This window comes from Anas platyrhynchos, chromosome 1, assembly GCF_047663525.1.
Source record: "Anas platyrhynchos isolate ZD024472 breed Pekin duck chromosome 1, IASCAAS_PekinDuck_T2T, whole genome shotgun sequence".
Taxonomy (NCBI): Eukaryota; Metazoa; Chordata; class Aves; order Anseriformes; family Anatidae; genus Anas; species Anas platyrhynchos.
The window spans coordinates 14428741-14445111 of record NC_092587.1 but is presented as its reverse complement, the minus strand read 5'-3'; the positions used below and the strand labels follow the sequence as shown (position 1 = coordinate 14445111).

Genomic DNA, 16371 nt, shown 5'->3' with positions numbered 1-16371 from the left:
GCAGGGGGGCTGGACCTGATGATCTCTGGAGGTCCCTTCCAACCCCTACAGTTCTGTGATTCCTTAGTGAGTGAACGGGGAAGAGCTCGCTGTACCACTACCACGTGCCGCGTTGCCAGTCTAGTTTATCTATACTTAATGTGTACTAGCAGGAGCATATTCTGATTCTGGAGATGTTTGTGGTCTGCACGTAACTGTACTATATGTATCTCGGTGTAAGAACTGATTACATATGTATGCTTTTTTGAGAGAGGAAAACATTTGACTGATCGTACTTGCAAGGATAATTATTCCCTTGAGAGCGGAATTTTTAAACGAGAGAGCTGTTTTCTGGAGTTGTGTGTTAGTGGAACTAAAGACTGCTCTTTAATCTGCTAGAAATAGATCTCCTCTTTCAACTGTTTTGTCTGAGTGGCCTTGAGGTAGAGTTTTTGGATGTTTGAACTTTGATTAAGAAGTTCCTCGTTCATATTTCTACATCTTGTTATCCATTAATGACCTTTCTCTCACATATTTTTCTTCGGCATAAAACCCTCTCACTGAAATAAAAGCCCAGATGAGTGCTGAAGTGGTACCTCGATCTGCACATCAACAAGGATGAGAATAAAGTTCGTGTCATTTGGAGTTGTGCGGAGGAAAAAGAAAAGGAGGGATGGCTCCAGGCTTAACCTCCTAGCTGCCATCTTCAAGGCTTTTGCAATATCGACTACAAAAATTCTTCACGCATGCTATATTTTGTGAAATAGACTGTGGAAACAGCTGCAACTCTGAGTTCACAAAGCATTTTGTGAGCAAATTCTGAGACTTGTGTTTAGAAGTCCCTTTTTTTGGGGGTATAGAGATTTGTACATGTACAAGGTATTGTAAGGTGGGGACATCTTTGCCCTCTCTGTCCATTGCCAATTGTTGAATGAGGTGGCTAAATGTTTTTAAGCCACTTAACACTTCCAGGATCTTTTGGAAATACAATGTAAAAGTCATCATTACAGGAAAGAGAGAAGGAGATAAAACATGATTTTGTTGGAAGTCTGTCTGAAAGTAACTTCTCAGAGAGGCATAGGAAGTATTGTGTACTTCTAAAAAAGTAGCTATCAATTAGGAACCAGCAGGCACCTTGGATCTTCAGTAAGAGGAGAATTCCTATATTAAAAGATGCTCTCAGACTTTTTTTTTTCTTTTTTTTTTTTTTTTTTAAGAGAGAGTCAGAGTAACAAAACAGAATGATTGATGAGAACTTGGAGATTGGGAGAAGACAGGCAATTATTGGAAGAATTTGAGATTTGTGTTTGTGGTTGCATAGAAAGTGCCCCCTTGAATTCTTTCAGTCAATATTGTCTTGTTGGAAAATTTACTTAAACGTATTTATAGAGTAGTCACCAAATGTTTGATGGACAGTGCTAACCATTAGTCATTTACTTTAAAGTAGCAACCTAGTGGTAAAAGATGATATTTGCCAAACTTGCACTTCACCGCTGGATATCACATCCTAGGTGTACTAAAGCAGCAGGGATTTTCTTTATTTGTCATAAAGAAATACTAACTTGATTGTAAAAATGTGCAGAACAATTTGGGAGAGAAGGAACTAGATTTGAGATTTCTGTGAGTTTTCTGATGCCTGAGTTGTTGTGTATGAGGGAGCAGACTTTCCTTAGCAGCAAATGATACTTTGAGAGCAGTAACCTTTAGTATATATAGGTTCTTACTCAAAAAGTGTGACTTCTGTAAAGCATACATAATAGTTTTCTATAATGTCGACAAAGAAGAATATTTTTTTTGTAACGATGTGTGCCAGTTGGGTCTGAAAATGCTCCTGTAAAGGTTATGAAGACTTCTTTAAGTCCTTGCAGTAGCATCGCAATTGTCACAGAGCAGTCCTAAAACATACCAAGAGTTATCTTATTCATTCCCTGTTCAGTAGTAACAGAGGAGGCCCAGCCAAAAAGAAGGGCCCCACTGTGGCTGCAGTGTATGGACAAATAGTAAGAGAATACAGAAAGGCTGCAATCTAAACAGGCAAGGCAGACAAAGAGCATATTATCCTGATTTTAGAGATGGGATACTGAGGCACAGAAAAATCTAATCAGGGTCATACAAGAATGTTGTTCTGGAGCCAGGAACGAAGCCAGCTCTCCTGCAGTCCAGTTGTACTGCCCTAAACCAGAGTTGCTCTTCTGCAGAAGATAATGCAGCTTCCCAGGCCTGCACATCGGTGCCAGTTGTGTCTTGCAGGGTGTTTATGATGAAAATGCCAGTTGGAGGATTCAGGTCTGTTGCATGGCAGTCTGCACAGAAGAAATAGGAGTGAAGGGTTGTTTGTTTTTTCACTTGTGGGATTTTCTCCTGAGGACTGATTATGGAGTGAACGTGTTTTTATTGGTTTGTATTGTCAAGGAAATAAGCAAACCTGCACTCCTTGTAGGATTTCATTACTAGCACTCCAGATGATGGATTTACTAAAACAATTTATTACAAATTAATTGTATCTAAAACATTTCTATTTGTTTGGTTTTTTTTCTCCGTACGCAGGAGCCCCTAACATAGATGTATTCAACATTTATTTTAAATTTAAAAAAAAAAAAAAAGGAGGAGGGGGAAGAGGTAAAACATTAATAAATATCAGATACATTACTTTCTTTTCAAATTGTATTTTTTCAGATCACTCGATCTTGTATTAAAGTGCTAAATTATTATTAAGCTATTGTTTTAGCAAATGGGGAAGAATAAGGGAAAAAACACTTTCAAGTTCATTGTGACCCATGACCTATTGCAAAGGTGATCTGTAGTATATTGGTTGTGTATTTTGGAGAAGGGTTATTAATTTCTTTTGATTTCAGGTATTTATTTTGACTCGCGTAACAAAATACTTCAAATCTTTGCACTAAATCCATGCAGAAAGCCTGCTGGTTTGAAATTAAGTAATAAACTATGTCATTAGTAAATATTTATTGATTATAGTGAACCTGTAGGATTATTGTGCTGTAATGAAGAGCAGTAGTTGACAATAATTGATGTTGTCTTCTCACCTCTTTGTCTAGCCACAATCAGAAGTGACATTTCTGGTGAACAAGAACTAAAAAAAATGTCTCTGGTCACTCTGGCAGTTTCTCAGCTATTCTAATAACCTCACAATAGCTCATTGTGTTCCTCGAGGTAGTCAGCTAGCAATTGTCGACTAAATTTGAACATTAAAAGGTATTTGCAAGATTTGCTTTGAAGTAGAGAAAGACCTGCATTTTCTCCTGAATAAAAATGCATTAATATTTTTTTCTTCTTTTAAAAAGGCTTTTTTTTTTTTTTTTTAGATGGTGTCCTGTAGGGAGGAAATGTCTTATGCAGATGGAACAGGTTCTTGGGATCATTGTCACTGTCGGTCCCACTGCTGTGGTACACATCGGTCGTAGGGGTGACTGAGTATTTTTGACAGTCCGTACAAAGTCAGGAATTGGTGAATATCCTGCGTTTAGCTCAAGCTAATAAACGTGCATCCTCAACCCTTTTTCCCTTATCTTTTGTTTTGACCACTGTGATCCAGTGGCCGCCCTCTGGACTAGGCCCTGCTGCTCGGAACAGTCGGGCTCCAAGTGGGATCACACCAAATGCTGACTGAGAAGCTCAGACAGAAAGAATATGTCAGACTGATAAAGAAAGCGAGAGGGAGGCTATATAACAACCCACTTCAAATTCTATGTGTTTAACTTCCAAGGAACTGGAAAAACTCTTTTTTCCACTCCCCAAGCACTGTTTGCCCTGCTGGCTGGCTTGGTGCCTATCTTGGCAATCTTGGAAATCATCTATGTTTGGATGGATGGCTGTAGAGGAATAGAGAAGACAGTCTTCACCACTGCTAAAAGAGAAACCTCCTTCCGCATTAGCATTCTTAGCCAAATGCCTAGTGCCAAACTACCAAAAAGAGGTAGACCTACGATAGGAGCATTTGCATGGCTTGTCTTTCCAGAAAAAGGTTCCCTGATTGTCACTGATACTGTTTTCACCTGTGGCTCTTCACTTCCTAGTTTATTTAGCTTGTCAAGACTCTCCTGCCTTGCAGAAATCTGATACCCTTTCTTAAACCCTGTTAGTCTCAATCTCCAGCAAGGGTTGCCCACTCCTCTCATGAAGGATGGTGATACCAAGCCGTTGCCCTCTGGTAGTCATCAGCTGTTGTGATGCCAAAAGTGAAAGCTGAGGAGGGCTCTCAGGTACCCTCTTCATAGTTTGAGTACTTCTGTAGCTTAGAAATATTAGAAAATTCTGTGAAATACTGAGAAAAACATTAAGAAGGCACCAAACGTTTCAGCTGGCTTTTAGTATCTCTAGATCCTCACCCTTCTACTTCTGCAGTCCCAGTATGTTCAGGTTGTTTCCTTGCCTTTTCAGTGTGTTTGGTGTATCAGAAAGCTTTTCCTGACAGAAAATCAGAAGCCGAAACACTATTTTGGTCACTTATTGTAGCTAACTGGCAGACATGAGATCTCTTCTTGTTTTTTGTGTTGTTTTTTTTTTCAGTGTCAAGGTGTGCTGTCCCAGCAGAAAAGCTGGCAGAGCCCACCTGCTGTGGAGGTCTCTGAGAAAGTCTGTGTGTGGTGAAACCCTGTATCTGTTGCTAAAGGTCAGACGTCTAATTCTGGAGAGCCATACATCAATCCGGACTGAAATGCAGTCCCATCATCCATGATGGATACCGCTTGTGCTGACAAGTCTCATTTGCAACAAGCCTCCTCTTGATACATGTTCAAGGGAGGAAGAATTGTTCTCTTGCTACGTTCGTGGAGGCTCTAGTCAGGTGTGTGGCAGTGACTTTGAGTTATGAGGGAAATGAAGATGCTTTCCAGCCTTTCCTCCATTTTGGCCTGGCTGTGGGCACTGCAGAAATCAGAAGCCTGATGAATAGACAGGCAGTCCTCCTGCATATTCTCTCTCCCATGCGTGCACACCTGTGTGTGGACATGTTCACTCTTTGGTGGTTTCGATAGTAATATATGTGAGCATCTAAAGGAAAGCTACTGCTTTGGCAGGGTAAGAAGGTCTCCTGAGCAGGGCTTCTTCCCCATATTCTCTGTATTTAGAAGCTCAGGAGTAGTTGTGCTGTGTGTTCTACAAATGGGATGTCATCACTGCTTCTGGATATGGACGGGGTCCTAACAATTAATATCCTTAAGATTAATTTCCCTGAAGTGTAATCTGATCATTAAAGAAAAACTTAAGTACAGTCACAATTTTGTAGACTGTATTTTATGTAACTGGGGTTGTTACAGTTGCTGCATGTTCATACATTATGATTATACTTTACACTGTACTTAATTTTAAATAGTGAATTGAGATAAACAGAATTCATAAGCCTTAACTCTACGATCCATCTCTAGGCAATGTTTCTGATCCCTTAGCACGGGTTTTATTGCCCGTCACCCTGCTGAACTCTTTTGCCTTTGTCTTTCAGCCTTGTCTTGCTCTCCAAATTCTTGGATGCATGCTCAGAGGAGAAGGGGCAGTGCAGGGGAAGGTCTGTCTCTGCCCTGGCTGCTCCCTTGCAGGACCACCTCCATCCTCTCCAGTCCTGAGCTGCAGCAACCATATGCAACGTATTTGCCCTGTGCAAATGCTTGTATTTGCCCTGTGGTCGGAAATCTCATTATAAAGAATTAACAACAAAGTGTTAACAGAAATTCACGTAACCATCCAAACAGACCCCAGTGACACCTGGCCCCTTCTGAACATCCTCTGGTTTCTTAGCGTTATTGCCAACACCTTTTGCATCAGAAAGAGAGGAGGCTTGGTCATGGAGGGACAGACAGGAGAGCCAGTGTGCTCAGGAACTGAAAAGGTAAAAATTAACCTGTCTGGTTACATTGCAGAAAATAATTGAGGAGTTAAATGGTAAAGCGGGAACTTGGTTTTAAAGATCAATTTAGTAATCTGAAGTGTTAGAAATGTTTAAAGAACTGTATAAAAGATGATGTGCTTCAGAATGATTTTATAGTACAAATTAATCCATTTGCTTTGTGCCGTCTTTAATTGAGCCACAAGTAACTTTATTTTTACAAAGCTGCTTCTGGAGCTTAGTGCCCTCCTTGAACGTTTCACAGATACCTGTGTGAGAGATTCCAGAGCAAGCTGGCAAGGCTCAGCTGCTCCGCTGCAGTTTTACCTGCTGTGGGTCCTGCTCTCTATTTCTGGGCTGTGCGTTTCCTTCCCCTCCCTTGTGCTGTTAGCAGTGGTCATCAGGCTCTGCAGCGGGACAGCTCAGGGAATTCAACTGCCAGAAAACGTTTTCCTGTTTTGTTTTGTCCTTCCTCTTGCTACGTTGCTCCTAGTTCAGAGTTTTCTGAACGTGACTCCTTGTGTAATCAGGCAATTGATGGCACAGGGGAGTACCAGTGCCTAACTTTGATTGGTCTAAATTCTTTTGGAAGCCTGATTTACAACTGAAACAGAAAACTGCAAAATAACATATTTTGAGTGCCATAAAATGTTACGGAAAGAAAGTTGTTACAGAAGAAATCAACTGCCTTTGCAAATACAAGAGCAGCTGGGCACTTTGCTGGTTTATGCTGTGTTGGAGGCTGTGCTTCGTTTTATTTGTACAGGGAGGGCAATAAAGACTCCATAGGTAGATGAGCTGAGCTGTCTTCTGCCTGCCCCAGGAGGTGCGGGGTGCCTGCCTCCATATCTGCAAGTGTTAAGAAATTAGTTTTTCAAGGAGGAAGAACTTGCATTAGCGAATTTCTTACCCTCTAGGTATCGTAAGGTGTGGAAAGCTGAGGTTTCTTGGTGTCACAGGTATGCAGCGTCCTTTCTGATATGCAAGTTCTGTATTTTCTCTTCCAATATTCTTACGATGCATTAGTCTGATAGTCCAGGCAATTCTCATCCTGTGTTGCCAAATTAATTTTGGCTGGGACTGCAAATAGTCTGCATAAATTTCATCGAGGGCTTCAGAATTCTGCAAGAAGAGCTCTTCCTTGCTCTTATTTTGGTTATTTTCTCATTGTCCTACGTTTCTTTTCTCTTGATGCAGAGTGTCCTGTCCAAAACAGCAATGTCAGCATAGGGCACTTTCTAATCTCTACAAGCAGTTTGTTGTTCTGAAAAGTCCACAGATACAATAAACCCACTACACTTGTTTAGATCTCTAATTTCCCACTTCTGTATGTTTTTTTCATTTGTTATGGGTCTTTGGGAACGGAAGGCACCACTTCCATACCCAACGCAATTTCAAAATGCCTGCCTAATGCGGTGTAGCGCAAAATCTTTCAAAGTCATTGGGGGTGGTATTTCCTGTACAAACTGTAATTAATGGAAAATTGCCAATGTTCTTTAGGATTGCCAGCATCCTCATGATTGCTCTGACCTGGGAGGCAGCATGCCATTCAATGTTACCAGTCTGGTTTGAAGGTGTCACCAGCTAGACCTTTTACCACTCTGACTCTTGTCTGTTCTATTTGCTGTTTCTTTTTTCCCTGCATTTTTTCTATCTTGGTCATGGTTTTGTTTAATTTATTATTGTTGAAAAGTCCAATATTTCTGTATTATTCTCATTAATACTTGTGTTTTTATCATACACAGTCTTTGGTTCCTTATACTAACACCCAAAGCACATCGCTCAGGACTTAGGACAGTTGTGTTTGGCTCTATGTTAGTTGTGTCCTGAATACTTAATTTTGCTTTTTCCTCATTTTCATGGTTACTTCAGCCATGACCTGCCTTTATTCATCAGGAAAGAAATCAGCTTGATCATTACTTTGTCACTCTGACCCTGAAGTTAGCCATGACTTGAGCAAGGGCTTGGACTAATGACATCCAGAGGTTCCTCAGCTTAAATAATTCTGTGATTAATTGCATCTCTGACTTCAACATTTTCAGGCGTAAAATGCAGTTGATATAGGATAAATAATTACTGAGCAACTTAGCTTTTTTTTTTTTTCATGAAAAGTAGAAAACGAAGGAAAATTGTACTTGGTGGAGAAGAAAGCTGATGCAAGGAGCGTGATGCTTATATTTGAGATAAGACTATCCTGTCTATGCAAGCACATATAACTGCTCTCTGAGTAATACCCTGAATATATTGTTTCAGTTTCAAGTTTCAAGTCAACATTCAAATTACTTATTTTTTTTAAGAAATCTCAAATGTGAAAGTAATGTAATACACTGAAAGATTCTTTGCTTTCCCACATTTTTGAATGATGCATGGATTTTTCGCTTCCAAGGAACAAGAGGGAAATACTGAGCAAGTTTCTAGACACAGAATTTGGAAGTCTGTGTCTGCACATGGATTTCTTTTTTTCCCATTACAATTCTCTTCACTGCCTTTCTAAGTTTTTCTTTATTAGTTTTTAAACCAGTGTGACTTGAATATTCTTTCTCCATCTCTCCTCCTCCCCCCTCTTTTTTCCCATATGCATCACTAATATTTTTTTAAAGCAGGCTTTGTGCAAACACTTAGTGAAGCAGCTGATATATAGGAGAATGTTTAAAGTGTGTATAATTTATAGCAAAAGATTATCATTAAAAATTTAATTTCCCACGCAATATTATGAGATCTTGCTGCTCAACAACCTTAATTCTGCAGTGGAAGAGTGTTTTAGATTACTTCTAGCTTGTGTTTTATTGTATGGTTGGATGTGATTATGAATTATATAATATCAGAGCAGGAACTTCATATAAGTCATCTGGCTTTGATTGTTACTAAAAATAATTCCTTTGTGTGTGTTGTCGTAGAAGATAAAAAGTCATATTTGACACCTGCATTTTTATGTTCCTACCACGGTTGTAGAAGCAACATTTTCTTTTGTTTCTATGGTATTTGTGTTTTCAATGCACATTTTACGAAGCTTACAAAACTGTGTCATGTGGCTACAGCTGTCTTTTTATTTGCAAATGTTAGTGATAAAACTACAAGCAGAAGTTGCATTTGTTTCCTAAGCACCATGGCAAAGTATACACACAGTAATATTTGGGTTAAGATTTTAATCTAGGAACGTCAGGTTTCCTACAGTCAGCATTCAGTGTCTCTGATTTTCACGTATCTTGCATATTTTTCACATGATATGGGACACTCCGCATCCTGTTAGTCAAATAGCTGCTTTTCAAGCAAGGCTGTTGGCAGTGTTTGCTATCATGGACCTGGCTGGCCAGAAGATTTCATTCTGATGGGACGATGATTTGGTACTCCGAGGAGAGGCGTATATAGAGAGAGCCCTTCCACAAAGCCTGTGGGGACTGGAAAATCAGTTTTCTGTTCGTTCTTCCCATCAAGACCGTACTCCCAGTCTGCTGAAAGCATGTTCAGGTAAAATGAGGTAACTGATGGGGGCCATGGAGAGCTTATACTCTTCAGAAGCAGTGGGCAGCTCTTGTTCTGCCTTGGACATGTAGCTGTCTGTATTTGCAGGTAGGAAACAAGTGGGCCACAGGCTCCGACAGTGTCGGTAGAAAACAAATACTCGTCACAATCCTTCTTCTCTCTTCTGTCCCTCCCTGTTCTTTCTGTGCTTTAATAATGATTTCAGTATCATTTGGTAGGTGTTCGCCTTATTCATGGATTATCTGCCATCTTCTTCCATGTTCTTACCTTGTCTCCTGAAGAGGGCTTTCCTGAGTTAGCTTTGGAAAGGGCTGTTTTCTGTTCTCTTCTCCACAGTTAACCTTTCCTGAGAAGCTTACCGCTGTTGCTTCCAGCGTAGCAGCCAAGGAGGTGTGATGGTTGGCTCGAGAAGATAAATCTTTGGAGAGGCTGTTGTCTTTTTTGCTGCACATAAAAAGATCTAGATTGTCAAACGGCTGTAATCAGATCTGAGAACAAATTCCTTGTCCAAAATCACCCTTTAGTCCTGGTTGCTTCAAGTAAGACATACTAGCATTAGGCTGTTCTTATTAAAAACAAGAAAACATCTATAAAAAGATTTATGCTTGTTTATTTTCTGCTTCCTTTATCATTTTGTACTTTCCTTGTCTTCTTCATTCCCAATTCTCTGTGATACGGATTGCATTTGTAATACTGTCACACCTAATAAAGTGAGTCTCTGATTGGAATTTCTGGCGAGACAATAGTAAATGCTTGGTACTGTTTTTAATTAAAAAATAATTTATATATACTGTGTGCGTGCTTGCGGATCATGAGTTTAATCGTGAAGACCGATTTGTGCCAATCTTGTTAGCATTGATGGAACTACCAGGGTTAGTTCAACCTGTTTGGACATGATGAATTTTCCCTCTTACAAATTCCTGTGTAATGAGTTTTTAAGGAATCAAGTCTGAATGATAGTCTTCAGTTTGTTTTGCAGGTACTGTGATTAAATAGTAACATTTTATTTGTGTAGTCTTTCTGCTTCTGATTTCCAACTTGTGGTCTTCAATCCTTGCGATTCTTGGGTTAGTTTAAGTAGACTTTTGACAGGTGGCTAGTAAATCAACTTAGTATCAGAAGGCCCACATTTATAGTAGAGGTTTTTCACCTCCACTGGACTATTTCTAAGAATCTGCAAACTGAAAAAACCTTTGGAGGCACTGCTTTTCGGAACGTCTTGTACACCACATCAGCTCTTTGATGCTGTGCTTCTCACGACACCCTCTGGGTGTGATCTCTCACGCATCTGTGCAGTTTCCTTGCACCTCAGCTTCTGCCACCTGGGTATCCCCAAAACCTGAATGTCTGCTGTTTGCCAGGGTTGTGCAGTGAGCTCACAGGTACCAGAACCTGTCCTTTATTGCTCTGGCTCCTTGACCACATCTGGTGGAAAAAGCAGATGATTCAGTGATCCTGTGAATTAACCTGATTTCTTACTCTATGTCCTTGGATAGATTTCTGCAGTATTACTACCTTATGCGTCTTTATAAGTTGCTCCCTGCAGCCAGACTTCATAAAACTCAGACTCAGACCCAGCCAGATTTCATATGCTTCAGGGCTAGGCATATTTTATAGTCTAGCATACAGAGTTGTGAAGGCTAAATGGACTTAAAGAATTTAAAATGGAAAAAAAAAAGTTGCAAGTATAAGCATCTTTTGTGTTTGCAAAGGGCAAATCCTGCATGTTTTCATAGCAAGATTGTCACTGGGCTATTCAAGCAGAAAGAACAAAAGTTTCGAGTCTTTGAGATGTTTTAACCGTTTTTGAAATATCTTGGAAGTGTAATGAAATGGTTGCTTTTGAGCAGAGAATTTGTATCAAATTATACCATGGAGAAATACTCTTTTCTGTGTAGGTTGTCAGTCTGTTAGTGGGAATCTATGTGTTACAATTGGACGTGAGATTTTGCCAGTGTAAGAATTGCTGATGTAAAGTGATCTTTAAGATCATGAGCTTATTCACATGAAAAACAAGGAAGAAAACAGGTCTGCTGTTGGCATCATCAGTATTAACACTAATGGCACAAAAATATTACCTGAGTGGTTATATTTAACTACTGCAGTTCTTTAAGTTTCACCTTGAATGTGTTGATTGCTTCCTTCTGTTTGTGGTGCATTTAAAGCCTTGGGTAGTCCAAGGCTAGCACCGTGAAGGGGTCGCAATTAGGAAACCTTTCAGTGGGATTTCATGGCCTGGTAAGAGCAGTAACATAGAAAGAGGCTTTTGGTTTTCAGGGGATAACAAATAATTCTCATCATGTCAGACCGAGGAATATCTGTGGGTCGGGAGTGCTGGTTCGTGCCCAGGGATGTGTCAGTGAGCCTGTCGCATCTGCCTGTGGTGCTGCCTAAATTAGCATGAGAGTGGTTGTCCTGGGCCCTGTGGGTTTCTCGTGGCCTGGAGACACTTCCCACTTCATGGCTGCCAGCACTGCCATCACAGGCAACTGCACAGCAGGGAAGACCACAGGGCAGAGTCACTTAAAATAGTGCTAGGCCCCAAATGCTTGCTTTTGTTAAGAACTGGTGATATAATGTACTTGCTAAAGTCGCTTTTTGAGATAAATAGCTATTTTTAAAGAAAAGTATGACTTGCACATCGAAAATGTATTGCAGAAGTAAGATTTCATCACTGATGGTTATCGCTCAGCTGCTGCCATGCGTGTTTGTCCTCACCAAGGACCTCCCCATTTTTCTTCCTGTCAGAGAAGCGCCTGCCTGAAAGGTGCCAGGTTGGCGTTTCAGGCTGAGTCAGAAGTCGCACTTGCAGGTTCTCTAATAGATTTTGGAAGCTGCTGAATAACCCTGGAATGTCATTTAGTGTCATCCTTCAACAAAGAGGTGATGTCCTTGAGTAAATGACTGCAACCAAAGATGTCGCGGCCCTGCTCAGGGAGCAGCGCGATCTGCGCAGCTGGCGCCAGGCGCGCGGTCAAAAGGCAGCAGCACCTTCGTTAGCACCTCTGGGTGTGGTAACACGGTCACAGGAACAGGAGTGACCGTAGTGACTGCCTTTGGAGCTGAAAATTGGCGGATGAGTTCACACACTTGTTCTTAAGTTGCAGCAAGGCGGTGAAACGCGCTAACTCACTGCCACTGTCAGAGCTGGGAGGCCTTCGGCAGTAATGGAAGCCCACTGTGCTCGGTGCCTGTAATGGCTTAATGCATGCCTTGCAGTCTGTGTTTCAGCTGGGAGGGACAAGTGCCTGTCATCGTTTGCCTGTCCCATCATTTGATTTCATGCGATTCCTCATGCTGTCACTGGGAAATACCTCAGGAACCGTCTGTGGCTTGTCAGGGAACCAAACGGGAGGGCATTTGGACAAGGAGGGGTGTTTGCAAAGGATCGGGAATTTCACATCATGACACCTGGTTCAAAACAGGGATGGTGTTTCTGACTGGTTTAAGCTGACCTTGGTTATTCTAACCAGCTTTTAAGCAGGAGACTTTCTCCATCAATCTGTAGTCATGCTCGGAATATTGTAACATGGAGCCTCACTCAGGCATCCTGTTTTCTAAAATAATCCTTAGGAAGGGATGCTAAAAGACGTATTCTTCTGCTCTTTCTGTGGCTGACCGGTACAGAAAGGTTCAGTCCACTTGTTGGCAGCGAGCGTTGTTCTGACTCAGACCGAGGGGATGCGGCTGCAGCTTTAGCACAGCTCCTTGAAACCCAGAAGAGGGAAAAATGTCTCTTTAATGTAGTAAGAAGCCCTAATTGAGCAGTGTATAAAATTGTTTTGTATAAGTTAATATAACAGTAATGGCCCTACAGTATTTTCTTTTTTTTTTTCTTAACATATATTTAAAGCCTAATTTCTAATTCTTGTATATATTTTTAACTTTCCCACAGATATGCACTTATTTGGCCATTATCCAGCTCATGATGATTTCTATCTTGTAGTGTGCAATATCTGCAATCAGGTAGTCAAGCCACAGGTTTTCCAGTCACACTGCGGTAAGTGGATGTTTTCTTTCCTGAATTACAGTGCCAAACCAGCGTATGGTTCTCTTAAGAATCCTTGCATACAATCGTGACAGAGGCATTGCAGATACTTGTCCAGTTATCTTGTGTTATTTCCACAGAAAATATCAGGAATGCCTTCAATAGGCATGTTTCCTGTAAAGAAGGAAGTTAAATTAGTTGTTCTAGAAGCTGGGCTTTTCAAGTTGAACTTGTTATACTAAATTAACCTATTACAATAAATAAATCCTGTTAGTTAGATACTAGCTAGCCTAAAGCTGTTATAATATAACATTGGATTGTCTTTTATCAAAGTGGCACAGTGAGTGATACTGATTGATGTTAACCAGAAATTGGATGTTATGATGGATTGTTTTCTGATGGGATTTATATGTAGGAACTTACAGGATTTGTTTTTATATCTCTTATATGGTTTAATTTTTTAAATAATTGGCATGTTGCATCACATTAGTTAAGATTCTATTGAAAGTTGTTCATTTGAGAAACCAGAAATGTGCAGATATTTATTTCTCAATTAGTATGACAATTAGGTAATTTTTATTTTGTTTATTTGTAAGCAAAACTGCTTTAATTAGAATTTTTTGTTATTGATTAACAAACTACTCTCAAATAATCTCTGAAAAACTTCATCTCAAGGTCTGGTTTATTTATTATTTATCTGGTGGTTTACTTGTTATTTGTCCAGTGTTTTGTTCCTGGCTTTTGTTTTTTAAAGGATTGCAAAATGTGACTGGAATGACTAGATTTGCTTGAAGTTTTAAAGTTTTTTCTTCTTAAAATTCAGTTTAATCAAATTGATTTGAAGGTGATTGCAAAATAATGAATGGGAACTAGTACTGAGGATGGTATCAGTGAAATAAATTGATGGGGGGGAAAAAAAAAAAGAACCAGTGAAGTTTGCCTTGACTACGAACAACAAATAGATTTCATAAATCCTGTGTCCCTTTCTGTCTTCTTGACAGCAAAGCAACTCAGTAAGTGGAAAATGTAAAAGTGTATTTACTTTGAAGGAGAGATTAACAAAGTATTACCTTGGGTTTGTACGGATGGACTGCTGACAACCAACCAGTAGCAAGTGTGTTCATGTTCAAAAGCAGTCATACAACTCACTGGTACCTTTGGCCCAGATTGAAATAACTGTGAAAAAACACTAATAAAGGGAATACAGCTTTTAGCATCCACTGAGTAATTTATGATCTGAAAGAGTATTACTATGAAAAAGATGTTCTAAACTAATTGGAGGGGTAGGATGCTAATTACAGGATTTTGATAAGCAGTCCTCTGTGGGTTTTTTATGTTTTTTGTCTTCAAAATTTGCTTCTTGCTCTTATACGCTGTTTCTTCTTGTCCAGCTTCAGGTATCTTATGGTTCTTTTGGTGATAGCAGAAAAGTTTCTCTGTGTGTGCTGATACTTACAGTGGGTACCATAAGCATTGGTGCATTATACAGGGGTGTATGACAGAACAGAAGATAAATGCTGCTGAATTTCTGACCCATAGCTATTGACAATGCTGTGCTGTAGCCTTCGGTAGTTGTGCTCTGTCCTAGACGTGACCACCTGGCCTGGAGAGTGGTATGAAAGCTGGTCCTGTTTTCACGTAGGAGCCATGTAAAACTCCTGCAAGAAGTGTAAAGTGAGATGCAGGATTAGTGTTTTGAATTCTTTATCTTAATGTCCAAGTTTGGTAAAGGGTTGCATAGCCAAAACAACCATTCTGTGAACTCGGCTAGAAAGAGCAGAGGTGGAAGAACTTGCTGGTGATACGTCCTTTAAATGAGATTGAGGATACTGAAGAGCTGTAAAAGGATATTGTAAAACTGAACAGCTGGACAAAATGGTATTTTTTATAGATGAAAGTGAAGTAATCCGTGTTGGAAGGAACTTTTTGAGCTCTCTGGAATTAACCAATTAACATCAGCATTAGTGTGTTGCTTGTGAACTGCAGAGATCCTGTGAGTCACTGCCCTTTTTTCTTTTTTTCTCTTTTCTCCATTTTTCCATTATTTATGCAATCCCTTTTATTTCATCACAATCCTGTTACACTGAACAACCGAGAGTTAAATTCTGAACTACTTGATTTAAGAACCTAAGGTTAATGCAGACTTTTAAAAAGTCTGCATTAAAAGAAATGGAGCATACTGAAAATAATTGAACAGAGGTGTTGCCCCTTGAAGATTGTACTTAATACACTTAACAAACTGATGTAGGCAGATTTATTTCAGGGAAGGTATTCTAGAATATTGCTGGAAGGCCTGAAGAAGAGCTTTAAATACGTATTTTTCATATATGTATGTGTATACAGAATCACAGAATTTCTATACGTATATATATTTGTTATATATATACATATATATATATATATATGCATTGTTTTAAAGAAAAAACAGAAAAGGTGATGTACTAAACCTATATAAAAAGTTTTAGAAGAGAGAAGTGTTCTTGGAGGTCTTAGTAATTATTGCAAAACAATGATTTTTTTCCAAAAAAATTTATTGCTGAAAGTACTACAGGTTGTATTACTGGCACACATTGGCTAACATACAATCATTTTGATATGAAATGAGTAAGATTAAAAGAAGAGCTAGATGTGTATCTTATTAATCAAATTTTGTTTAATTAATTAGGTCATGCAGCAGTATACCTGTAAATTCAGTGACAGAGAAGACCTCAGTCAGTAGACTTTGAGGTTATTTTAGACTGCCCTATTTACTGTAAAACGCATTATTTTACATGTCTTGAATTGCAGCTTTAAAGTTGAAACGAAGACAATGAAATGAGGCAGAGTTAGAAGCCAGCACTGGTGGTTTTTTTGGCTCTTGAAGGCTGCATCCTGGGGAGCCTTTATTGCTATTGACAAGGACTAGTAGAGATTTATCCCAGAATCTCCTGCAAAGTGTGGTTTGTTGCTAATATCCCTGGTAAGATCCAGTGCTTATTCTCTCAGTAAGGATTCAGATCCATGCCAGACATGTGCTTTATGTCTCTAGGTTCTCTGCATTGTAAGTTGAAGGTCTTGGCTTTGGAGCAACACTGGAATGCTT

The 16371-nt window shown here is 39.7% G+C and overlaps 1 protein-coding gene across 6 annotated transcripts in view; it reads left to right on the top strand.

The window, feature by feature from the left end:
• ATXN7L1 (ataxin 7 like 1) overlaps positions 1 to 16371 on the top strand; it is a 114526-nt gene that overhangs the window by 26420 nt on the left and 71735 nt on the right. For 4 of the 6 annotated variants that reach the window (XM_038179308.2, XM_038179319.2, XM_038179329.2 and 1 more), the window contains exon 3: positions 13197 to 13301. The exons of the other annotated variants lie outside the window; for them this stretch is intronic. In XM_038179308.2, the coding sequence (XP_038035236.2) occupies positions 13197 to 13301 (105 nt within the window). The remainder of the gene's footprint in view (positions 1 to 13196; positions 13302 to 16371) is intronic. 6 annotated transcript variants of the gene reach the window in all.